At 44.8% G+C, this 12370-nt stretch overlaps 1 protein-coding gene across 3 annotated transcripts; it reads left to right on the top strand.

Moving 5' to 3' along the window:
* The first annotated feature begins 495 nt into the window (after positions 1-495).
* Positions 496-11726, top strand: CCT8 (chaperonin containing TCP1 subunit 8). 3 transcript variants are annotated; one of them, XM_069945847.1, is made up of 16 exons: positions 496-669; positions 3018-3108; positions 3198-3277; positions 5025-5174; positions 5834-6014; positions 6099-6160; positions 6275-6412; positions 7237-7415; positions 7528-7594; positions 8149-8236; positions 8350-8465; positions 8771-8842; positions 8923-9087; positions 9551-9670; positions 10232-10334; positions 11529-11726. In XM_069945847.1, exons 1-15 carry the CDS (start codon positions 610-612, stop codon positions 10325-10327), a joined length of 1665 nt encoding a protein of 554 aa, XP_069801948.1. In that variant the 5' UTR covers positions 496-609; the 3' UTR covers positions 10328-10334; positions 11529-11726. The 3 variants fall into 3 exon arrangements, with proteins under 3 accessions (XP_069801948.1, XP_069801949.1, XP_069801951.1); XM_069945848.1 differs by having other exon boundaries at positions 10232-10345; positions 11529-11597; XM_069945850.1 differs by lacking the exon at positions 10232-10334 and having other exon boundaries at positions 502-669.
* The last annotated feature ends 644 nt before the right edge of the window (positions 11727-12370 follow it).

The raw sequence follows: 12370 nt of genomic DNA, 5'->3' as shown, positions 1-12370 counted from the left end.
TGAATGGGGCCATTGCATAGCCTACCTCCTATGCTCTGTGTGAATGAAGGCTTATAGGGATTGTCACTAATTTTTGCAGATAACGGATCCAGGACTACAGTGTGAACAGCCCAATTATAATGAATGGGCCCTATATTAGCCCGTAATTGCGGCCCAGGGCATGATGGGAGTTGTAGTTCTGTAAGCGCTTGTCGATCACTGCTCGAGCCTTCCATATATAGCGCAGTATTTTCAGAACACATTTGCCTATACACTTTATTACATGTGCCGCAGTGATAGCGCAGTGATACGCCCTGGTGCGGTATAATAAATGTCGCAGTGTTCAGCCCCGGTCTTTGTGCGGCGCTCACGCCCTGAGCACGCTGCCGGTCAGGCTGTACAGTTACCAGGCCGCGCAGTGGCTCCCCGATCACATCGATCAGCGCGCCCCGCTCCGCTCTTCCCTCCACAGCTCCCGCTGTCAGGCCTCATCTATCGCTCGGCCCCGCGGCTGCTCAGGTCTGGGCGCGCAGTGCCTTGTGGGTAGCCCCTCCCACTCCTCCTCCTGTCTTCTCGCCGGTTGTGTGAGCGTCTCTCGTCTCTGTCTCCCCGCACACCGGAGCCGCACACATGGCGCTGCACGTCCCCAAGGCCCCGGGCTTCGCCCAGATGCTGAAGGAAGGAGCCAAGGTGAGGAGAGGCCCGAGGGAGGATGAGGAAGGACGGAGGGAGCGGCGACATGTGCGGCACATGGAAACTTCCAGAACAGGCCGGGGGGTGACAGGCACATCAGAGGGGCAGCTCACGTATGACGTCACACACCCGGCACTGCGTAATAATACATGACGTCACGCACTATACATACGCACATATATGGGTATTACGGTAACTATATTGTCACTAATATGAGCTCTGATGGCTTATTGATTAGTCACGTCTGATCGTTGGGCGCTCCGTGCTGAGAACAGACATGACTAATCGATAGCTGATGATGGTAAAAGGGGAAAAAACGCTCAATATCCTTTGTGGGATAAATAGATTGATATTGTGGCCCCAATTACATTTCATTTATTTTCCATTGATTACAATTACAACTAATGCTTAGACTCACCTGTGGGGGCGCTGAAATAAAATTGAACATGTTGCTGGGATCTCCCATATAATACACCTTCATCTGACCAACCCCTTTGTTCCCAGGAGAGAGAAGCCGCTGCCAAAGGTGTCTTATTCCCCTTTCTCTATTAAAAGCGCATGATACCTCAGCCAAGCTGAGCGTGCAGGGGTGCGGAGGGATTGGGAAAGATGTATACAGCTGTCTGATATGTATGTGGGCTTAAAGGGGCTGTCTAGCGTAAATCTTTTTCTTTCAGAGCAACTGATATCAGAAAGTTATATAGATTTGTAATTTACTTCTATAAAAAAAAAAAATCTCAAGTCTTCCCATACTTATCAGCTGCTGTATGTCTTGCAGGAAATGTTGTTTTATTTTCAGTCTGACACTGCTCTTCTGACATCTCTGGCCGAGACGGGAACTTTGTCTCGGTTTTATATGAATCCCCGTAGAAAACCTCTCCTGCTCTAGACAGAGGTGGCAGCCGAGAACACTGTGTCAGACTGAAAATAAAACATTTCCTGCAGGACATACAGCAGCTGATAAGTATGGGAAGACTTGAGATTTTTTTAATAGAAGTAAATTACAAATCTATATAACTTTCTAGCACCAGTTGATTTGAAAGAAAAGTGTTTTTGCTGGACAACCCCTTTAATACCTTAACAGCTGGAGGCTTCAGGTGTGACTCCTGTTCCATAGACTCTTCAGGTTCTCTTCTATTATATCCTGAGGTGTCACCTGGTTGTCATGGCTGGGTTTGTATTATAGTCACAACCTCTGGAATCACCATAGAGTTATCACCAAGAGCCCCTAACAACCAATCACAGCTCAGCTTTCATTTCACTAGAGCCATGTGAGAGATGAAAGCTGGGCTGTGATTGGTTGCTCCATTGCCCCAGTGGTCTGCTGTGATCTGTGGTAAGTGTTCACGTTCTGTGCAGCGCCACCACAGGTGACATGAAGTATTACACAATGCCATTCTCTTATAGTGTGCCAGTAATGGGCTCGATATACTGGAGAGCCATTAATATTACCATGTAACATCACAGAGTGGTAATGCAGCCGCCCAGTATCAGGATTTATTATTACCCTGATCACTACTCTATAACATTAATATAGCATAGCTATGTATGGGTGTGTGTATATACTGTATATAGTATTTCCAGTAGTTGTGACGCCGCCTCCTCCTTCCCTCTATATTTCCTCTTTTGGTTCTGTGTCTTTCTACATGACGGTCTGGTTTAGAGAACCTGTGTATGAGCCACATAGGATTCTTATGGACATAGAAAACTGTGACCCCCCCACTCCTATACATTGGGGAGCTCTGCCTTGTTTTGTTCTCCCCATGATGGGGTTGCCGCTTATATCACCTCTATCTTTATCACCTCAAACACCATCAATTCCTCCATTGACACCAGTGTGTCAGTGTCCCTGTTGTCTATCGGGCTGCATTCACACTGCATGTTTGCCATATGTGTAAATTGTAACCATAAGCCCCCATTCACCCTACAGGGGCCACAAGGGCGTCCTGGAATCTTTTCTCAGTATATATCGCCATGTCTGTGCTGTTATATACAGAAGCATCCAGTAAATTAGGTACCCTATGGGGGCCATGACAATGGAGCCACTATATGCCCACAGTGGTCTACACCGGGAAATCCTGTGATGCAGTTGTGTCCACTAAGGACTTGTGTGATGTCAGTGGGTCCCACCCGTGACTGCCCCCATTCCTCCATGTTACTGAGTGAAGCAGCCACATCCAGGGTGAGGTTACATCCATTGTAGTATACACTCTTGTTTGTATATAGTGACTGCCCATGCGTGCACACACAGATCTCCATGGACACCGCACATATTCCCTGCCTGTATTGGGGGTCAGTCCTCTCTATGAATACCCTGGTGTCTTACCATTATGTATTATTTGCAGCATTATTCTGGGTTAGAAGAAGCCGTCTTTAGGAACATCCAGGCCTGTAAAGAACTCGCCCAGACGACCCGCACTGCCTATGGACCAAACGGTACCTGATCCATCCTCCCGTCTTCCTCCATACTGTTATCCTGTATCTGACGATTAATCACTTTCTTGTTGTTTTGTTCTATGCCGCAGGGATGAACAAAATGGTTATAAATCACTTGGAGAAATTGTTTGTTACCAATGACGCGGCCACCATCATCCGAGAGCTGGAGGTGGGTAATGGTGTATACTTGGCTCTGGCTCATCTCTATAGAGGGGTAGCCTGGACAGGATACACTCAAACCCTCTTAGCGCTGAGGGGCATCATGGAGGTGGCCTCCTATTCAGGCAACCACAAGGATACCTGCAAGCGAACAAGGGCTAAAAGAAGTGTTTCCAGTTTAAAGGAGAAGTCCGGCCAAAATTAATTTTTGATATGTTGTTACTTATGAAAAGTTATACAAATTTCTAATGTACATTAATTATGGGAAATGCACATATAGGGCTATTTCCCTTAATTTAGTAGATCAGGAAGTGTTAGAAATATCTCTGAAGAAGTGACGTCACGACCCAGGGTGTAATTCCTATGGAGTGTCCAGCAGGGGGCGCTCTCTATATAGAAGTCTATGGGACTTTATTGTTTCTATGGGTTTCTATGTAATGTAATGTAATGTAGTGTACAGTGCTTTATTGAATGAATACATCTATGGAATACTTTGGGGAGCAAGTGTCCTTGCTCCCCAAAGTATTGCATAAATGTATTCATTCAATACACAGTAAGCCCGCCGATCCGCCGCATTCCCGCCGATCCGCCACACGCTGATCCGCCGCATTCCCGCCGATCCGGACCATATACATTGAACTACAGCTCCCATCATCTGCTTCTAGTATGAACAGGTGATGGGAGCTGTAGTTGGGTAAGGGATATGACATGCCGCCGGGCGCAGGGGGGAGCCGCTCAGTACACAGGAGCGCTCCCCCCTCCTCCTCCTCCTTCCGTGATAACTTCCGCCTATAGCAATGCTGACTCCCCGCCTGGCCGCCGCTCTCCGCTCTCATATACCGGCTCCCGGCATCAGCGCGGACACCAGGATGCATCGGGAGCCGGTATGTATGGGGGGAGAGCGGAGAGCGGCGGCCAGGCAGGGAGTCAGCATTGGTATAGGCGGAAGTTATCACGGAAGGAGGAGGAGGAGGGGGGAGCGCTCCTGTGTACTGAGCGGCTCCCCCCTGCGCCCGGCGGCATGTCATATCCCTTACCCAACTACAGCTCCCATCACCTGTTCATACTAGAAGCAGATGATGGGAGCTGTAGTTCAATGTATATGGTCCGGATCGGCGGGAATGCGGCGGATCAGCGTGTGGCGGATCGGCGGGAATGCGGCGGAAATGCGGCGGATCGGCGGGCTTACTGTGTATTGAATGAATACATTTATGCAATACTTTGGGGAGCAAGGACACTTGCTCCCCAAAGTATTCCATAGATGTATTCATTCAATAAAGCACTGTACACTACATTACATTACATTACATAGAAACCCATAGAAACAATAAAGTCCCATAGACTTCTATATAGAGAGCGCCCCCTGCTGGACACTCCATAGGAATTACACCCTGGGTCGTGACGACACTTCAGAGATATTTCTAACACTTCCTGATCTACTAAATTAAGGGAAATAGCTCTATATGTGCATTTCCCATAATTAATGTACATTAGAAATTTGTATAACTTTTCATAAGTAACAACATATCAAAAATTAATTTTGGCCGGACTTCTCCTTTAATGAATACAACCATATTATACTGTATACCCTTGCTATAAAATTTCTTAAACTTGGGGCTATACATCTGTATATTGTGTGTGATGCCTGGTCTTGCTTAGATGTGCAAGGCAGGATGGGATAGGCCTCCCTTATCTTTCAGCTTGCCACACATAGATGTAGCCAGTCATTTTTTTTTTTTTCTTTTTTTATATCTCAGGTCCAGCACCCAGCTGCCAAGATGATTGTAATGGCGTCACACATGCAAGAGCAGGAAGTCGGGGACGGCACTAACTTTGTGCTGGTGTTTGCCGGAGCCCTCCTGGAACAGGCGGAGGAGCTGCTGAGGATGGGGCTCTCTGTGTCTGAGGTTCGGCTTACTTTTATTATAGTCTTCTGCTTTCACATCCTTTCACATACATTATTTTTCATGTCTTATAATAGTACAAGTGAATTCTGAGGAAGGATATTTATAACGTGATGTTTATAACAAGAAATGGCGCCACTCCTGGCCTTGCGCTGTGTTTGGTAATGCGGTGTACCTTTGTCCACCTGAATAAGGCTCAGCTTTATACCAGACTTGGGTCGTGAACAAGGGTGATGCTCTTTCTAGTAATAAGATTTTTGGTTTTGCAAGAGCCACAACTCCCACCATCCATGTCCCTCTACTGCTACATAGACTGTGTGGACTTGCTGGGGGTTGTAGTTCCATAGCTGTTTGAAGAGTCACAGAGCAAAGTTAAGGGTTGTGCAGCATGTAACCTGCTCATGTTAAAGGGGTTATCCAGCACTACAAAAACATGGCCACTTTCCCCCTGCTCTTGTCTCCAGATTGGGTGGGGTTTGAAACTCTGTTCCATTGAAGTAAAGGAAGCTTAAATCGCACCTGACCTGGAGACAAGAGTGGGGCAAAAGTGGCCATGTTTTTGTAGCGCTGGTTAATCCTTTTAAGGTAGTCTGTTATGCTTGGACATGTAGTCTACATATATCCAGATGTGGTGTTATTTTGGTCCTCTTGTGTATGCCTAGGTTATTGAAGGCTATGAGAAGGCCTGTAAGAAAGCCCTGGAGATCCTCCCTGACCTGGTGTGCAGCTCTGCCAAGAATCTCCGTGATCTCGACGAAGCTGCTGCCCTCCTGCGAACCTCCATTATGAGCAAACAATACGGCAATGAGGACTTCCTCTCCAAACTCATCGCTCAGGCCTGCGGTAAGACCTAGAACACATCGACGTCCTGAGCTACAGTTCACTGTAAAACCGGCTCATAACTTTATTTCTTGTTTTATTATGTAGTCTCCATCCTCCCTGAATCTGGAAATTTTAATGTTGATAACATCAGAGTCTGCAAGATCCTGGTGAGTCATCTCTGTATTAACCCCTACCATACAGTATTGTCTATATTATATACATAGTACTGCAGAGGGCTGTTCTATATACTGTGTGCACTAAGCTGGTAACTTCCTCCATAGGGATCTGGTGTCTGTGCCTCCTCAGTCCTGCATGGTATGGTGTTCAAGAAGGAAACTGAGGGGGACGTCACATCGGTGAAAGATGCTAAGATTGCAGTATATTCCTGTCCTTTCGATGGCATGGTCACAGAAACCAAGGTATGTGGGACTTGTAAAAGATCAAGTCTGCTTCTAGCATATTACATATAGAAAGAGAAAGGAGGGGTGCTTCCTTGTGCAGTATGAGAGAGCCAGGATTGTGGTAGTGGCTTACTACAGGAACCCACTCACCTGGAGGAGTTGTGCAAAGTTAGGCACAACTCTATTGAAGACCTATATGATCGTACTCCGCAGCTATTCCTAGGCATCACCACCAGAGGAGGGAGAGAAATATGCAGATACCGTAGCCAGCTGATTACAGGACCAGAGCAAGAACCCCATGCAACTTGGATCAGTGCAGAAGTACTGTATGTACACAGCGGTACAAACCAAAATTGTCAACTCACGAAAGGTCTATTCCAACCACAGAGGATATAGTAAAACATATACTTTTATTGCAACGCGTTTCGGCCTTAACTTGTATAACAAAGGCCTTTCTCTCTGTTGCTTGAGAAAGGCCTTTATTATATATGTTAAGGCTGAAATGCATTGCAATAAAAGTATATGTTTTTCTATATCCTCCGTGGTTGGAATAGACCTTTCGTGAGTTGACGATTTTGGTTTGCACCGCTGTGTACATACAGTACTTCTGCGCTGATCCAAGTTGCATGGGGTTCCTGCTCTGGTCCTGTAATCTGCTGGTTACGCTATCTGCATAGCATGTTACATGACTTAGGTGCAGCTTGGATGTGACTCTAGCCAATATCTGCATGTAGTTTGTATATTCTTCCCATGTTTACCTTAGTTTCCTTTAAAGATTTTCTAGGAAACCCCTTTTAAGGGATGTTACAACAAATAGTAATGTAACATTGGTTCCATTACAGGGCACAGTGCTCATAAACAACGCACAGGAGCTGATGAACTTCAGCAAAGGGGAAGAGAACCTCATGGAAGAACAAGTGAAGGCGATCGCCGATGCCGGAGCCAACATCATAGTCACTGGTGGCAAAGTTGCAGACATGGCTTTGCATTATGCCAACAAATACAACCTTATGGTGGTCAGGTGAGGCCTGACTCCTGTGTGTGTTTGAATATAGATACGGGGGGGGGGGGTGTATGCCTTCATGTGGGGTGCATATACTTTAATGTTTTTTGTTTTCTGATACATTTTATAGGTTAAATTCTAAATGGGATCTGAGGAGACTGTGCAAAACTGTGTGTTCTACAGCTCTGCCCAGGCTGGTAAGTGATTCCCTTTACTGTATTGGGAATTGGAGGATCTCTCCTGGTAAAGGCTTATACACTGATAGCATAATTTCAAGGGGATAGAGAGTTTCACCAGTGCTGTGGCCCCCTCTCCGAACTGGTGGGCATCAGATAACTGGACCCCACCACATACACTAGCAGTATGCCATCACCTTATCAAATTGAAATACCCCTTAAACTGCAGAAATATTACAGTAATACCAGTTTCCATTGAATGCTATTCAGGCTGTTAAAGAGTTTGTATCTTCAATGTGTACAATGCAGTCCTGCCTGTGTATTGTCCTTATAAGAAAGTACTGTCCATTTAGAGGGGGTTATACACTAGCAAGGGGGATATAGTTCTAGGCCCTGCCCTTTCTTCATGGCCAATCTGTATTTGTACAGAGTGTAGATTATGTGCAGTGTCATCACTTTTTACACTGGCATTGGTGACATCAGCTTAATCACTATTCTAGTATTGTGGGAATATGCCTGTTGTATAGTGGAGAGCAGGCAGTTAGCTGTTTACACATGTCTTATCCCTCCTATAGACTCCACCCACACCAGAGGAGATGGGACACTGTGACAGCGTATACCTGTCTGAAGTTGGGGACACACAAGTCGTCGTATTTAAGCATGGTGAGTATTACATGCAGGCTGTTCTGGGATACATTAGCCAACCTAACTGACCTCTAATCACTATTTGTAGCTTTTGAGACTATGTAGTAATTGGATTATTCTGTTTTTCATAGAAAAAGAAGATGGAGCCATTGCAACCATAGTCATTCGAGGGTCTACAGACAACCTGATGGACGACGTGGAGCGCGCAGTGGATGATGCTGTCAACACCTTCAAAGTTCTCACAAGGGTGAGTAGAAGCAAAATCTAATTTACTAAGAAAGGTAAAACTGCACATAAATAGCATATTGTATGTGAGGGTAAAGAAGCTTGGCTGTCAGTGTTCACCATCAATGCCTTAGTGAGTCCATAGTCTATAGTGAGGGTGTCATACAAGTCTCTACTATACTGGGGGGGGGGTGCACATAATGCTACGTTATAGTTGCGTATGCAATTCTCTGATGCTTTGTATAGGTTTATCCTGGGTGGAACTACCTGTTACTCCAAGGGTTACGCTGACATTATTAACAAGTATTTTCTTCTTTCCTATTAAAGGATAAGCGTCTTGTCCCAGGCGGTGGAGCCACAGAAATAGAATTGGCAAAGCACATCACTTCCTATGGAGAGGTGAGCTTCTCTCACATATGGCTGGTGATCATTGCGTCTACATACAGCACGTATTGACTCGATTTGTACGTTTGTTTTAGACGTGCCCAGGACTTGACCAGTACGCCATCAAGAAGTTTGCAGAAGCATTTGAGTCTATTCCCAGAGCTCTCGCAGAAAACTCTGGAGTGAAAGCAAATGAAGTGATCTCTAAGTTATATGCCATGCATCAAGAGGGGAACAAGAACGTGGGCTTTGACATAGAGGTAAGTGTGGACATTACAGGATACCCAGCTCCCTTCAGAACACATGCATGTTCTGTGTGTATGGGAGCATTGGGAAGAATTAGAATCAGCCAAATGTTAGTTTCGCTGACATCCAGTATTGCAAAAGGACGTTGGTTGACCTCCGGGTCAACCAGTGTCCTTTTGCATGCATGCACTTACTAGGCATTGCTCCCACTAGCCAGAAACCTACTCCACACCGATGAGGGGCAAATACCCCGAAACAGTTGTCTGTGGATTGATGGCTTTCTTGGGTGGTTTCCTTAATTAGAGACATTCCTTGGCTTGGTTGTTCCTTCCTGGAGGAAGGTCTGGCTAGCTCACTGATGTCGAGACACATGATTGTGTCTCTGCAGTGTTTTTTGCATATCATCCAGTATTGGTCATGCTATTATTCCTCTAATTTATATGCATTTACTGATCACCTTTTCCCAATCCCCTCCAGGCTGAGAGTGCTGCGGTGAAAGATATGCTGGAGAGCAGTGTCATGGATCCATACCTTGTAAAACACTGGGGTATCAAGCTGGCCACCAATGCTGCAGTCACCGTTTTGCGAGTAGATCAGGTAAGTGGTGGCAGGATATACAGTGCAGTAAATGGTAAAGGAAACATGGCTCCATATTGTGCTGGCACTTGAGCTGTGGATGAGCACTGGCAGCCATGAAGGATTGTTTACTGCAATGCTGGAAAAAGTCTGTCCAGGAAGGATTTTGAACTATGTAGAGTACGATCTACATTTGGCTCTCGTGATGGGACGAACCACACAGACCCTCATTTTAAATTGTTGTATTGGGAAAAAAATATGGGCATTTTTCTTTCAGAAACTGCAATACACTTGCCCATAGGTTGTGTCTGGTGTTGCAGCTATTTTCCATTTAACTGTATGGGTCTGGCTGTAGTACCAGGCACTGCCTATGCACAAGAGTGGTGCTGTTTCTCGAGTAGATTTTTTTTAGTTTCAGTATGTTTTTTTTTCCCCATAAACTTATTAATCTGTATCGCATACTTGTTCTGAGACACTGAAACTTCTCATGACATGACTCTTGCTTCATAAAAGGCTGATTGCACCGAAGAGTAGTGTGGTTCTCATGTTTTTCACACTGAACTGTGTATAAAACCTTTATAGATTATTATGGCCAAAGCAGCTGGTGGACCGAGAGCCCCAAAACAGCAAGGACACTGGGATAAGGATGACTGGCAGGATGAGCCGGACACATTATAGGTCTCTTGTAAGGAGCAGGTGCCTTACTGTGTGCAATGCACGGACTCCACGCTGCATGACCGCACTTACACTTACTAACAGCTTGGTGTGTTATCTTAATGTATATTTATGTGAAATAACCAATGTATTAAGAACTTGGTGTTAGAGGTATGTATAAAAAAGCCACTTCCAGGCACAGTGCCACTCTTGTCCAGAGGATGTATCTGGTAATGCAGCAATACCAAACAAAGGCCTCTGATCAGGAGTGTCACTGAAACTCATTTAAAGGTGTTATCCAGGTTTAGAACAACAAAGCTGCATTCTTCCACAAACCATGTCGCCCCCCCCCCCCCCCTTACTACTGTGTGGTATTAAAACTTGGGTCCATTCACTTTTAATGCAATTGAGCTTCAATACCACACATAAACTAAGGACAAGGGTGGTACTGTTTCTGAAAAAATGCAGCTATGTTCTAGTAGTGTATAACCCTTTTACATTCATATTCTGTCTTTCCACAAGAAATGGATTTGCTGGGAGTTGTAGTGCAACTACAGCTGGACATTTGCACCTTGTACACTGCATGAAAGATTCAGCTTCTCCTTTTCACCCTCTATAGCTGCTGTTATACCTGGGCAGTAAACTTTCTTTTTCATTGATGTATTACAGTACATTGATGTTGATTGGTGAGGCAGACCTCCCTTATGGGACCATGTGGCTTCTGATTATGGCTAAAGGAGTCTAGCACTTGGTGCTGCTGGGACATAAGACCTTCAATAAGTCTTGGCCACCAGTTCTCTCTCCTGTCATCCCCATACACATGAACATTCAGCATCTGTTGGTGGAGACTCGCATATACTGTCAACCAGCCACAGGTGTCAAAGTCCCCCGGATACATAGAGTAGTGTAGCTCATGATGCTGTGTAGTTTACACAGCTAGTAACATCAATGCAAGTTATATAAACTATATAAAACAACCCGCTCAGCTATTTGCAGAATTCTGGACATGGTCAGGGGGCCTTTGTTTTAGAGATGGGTGCAGATCTCAGAGGTTGGACCCACATGTAATCAGATGTATATGCCATCAATGTCTGACATGGAAATACCCCTTAAAGAAGTCTTAAGGTTTTATTCTGTCACATCCAGTTCAGCCCAGATGCCGAGTGTTGCATGCAGGAAAATAGAAAATATTTAGGTTTTAACTTAAATTTTATTATCTCATCAGATCATTATGGCAAAACCAGCGGGTGGCCCCAAAGCGCCAACAGGGAAGAAGGACTGGGATGAAGACCAAGACTGAACACGTGTGTTATTTATCTGTACTTTTCCACTATGGACTGTCCTATCTATACAGCGTCAGATGCCCCTTGAGATGTTCACTTAAATTAAAAATACTGTACAATAAAATCCCAAGTTCGTAATAGACGTTTAGTCATGTATTTTTTTAAAAATTCCCACAACTGTATTACATCTGTACATTTTATGCTTGCAGGTTCATGAATTCTTACTGTACCTATGTGTGTTCTTTTTTCCTCCTTATGTCTAACCTATTCTTGCTTTTCTCAGCCTTGTATTTCTTATTTGCATTCCTTCTGCAAGCTCAAGAACATATTCTAGCATCTTCCAGCACCACTGTTCAAAAAAACAACCAACACCACACTTAGTAAAGGAACTCCAGTTCCATACTATCCCGACTCCACGGATCCGTACTTGCAACAGTCTATCACACAAAGTGTGGCCAATTTACAGGTTATACAATATTAACTTTATCCTGTAGCAATTTCCTCATTGATGACGTGCTGTTCTATTGAGAGAAGGACACATACTCACAGAACTTCAAACTTGCCATTTATTTCTAGGTATATCGTAGCATTGTGCTCACAGGCTTACATATGTCGTAGGTCAGCACAATGCTGCGATATACCTAGAAATAAATGGGAACAAGTTTGAAGTTCTGTGAGTATGTGTCCTTCTCTCAATCGAGCAGCACGTCATCAATAAGAAATTGCTACAGGATAAAGGTAATATCGTATAGCACGTATAACCAGTAAATTGGCCACACTTTTT

Source organism: Dendropsophus ebraccatus, chromosome 11, assembly GCF_027789765.1.
Source record: "Dendropsophus ebraccatus isolate aDenEbr1 chromosome 11, aDenEbr1.pat, whole genome shotgun sequence".
NCBI classification, from domain to species: domain Eukaryota; kingdom Metazoa; phylum Chordata; class Amphibia; order Anura; family Hylidae; genus Dendropsophus; species Dendropsophus ebraccatus.
The sequence above is the reverse complement of the archived record's forward strand: the minus strand, read 5'-3'. Positions and strand labels throughout refer to the sequence as shown.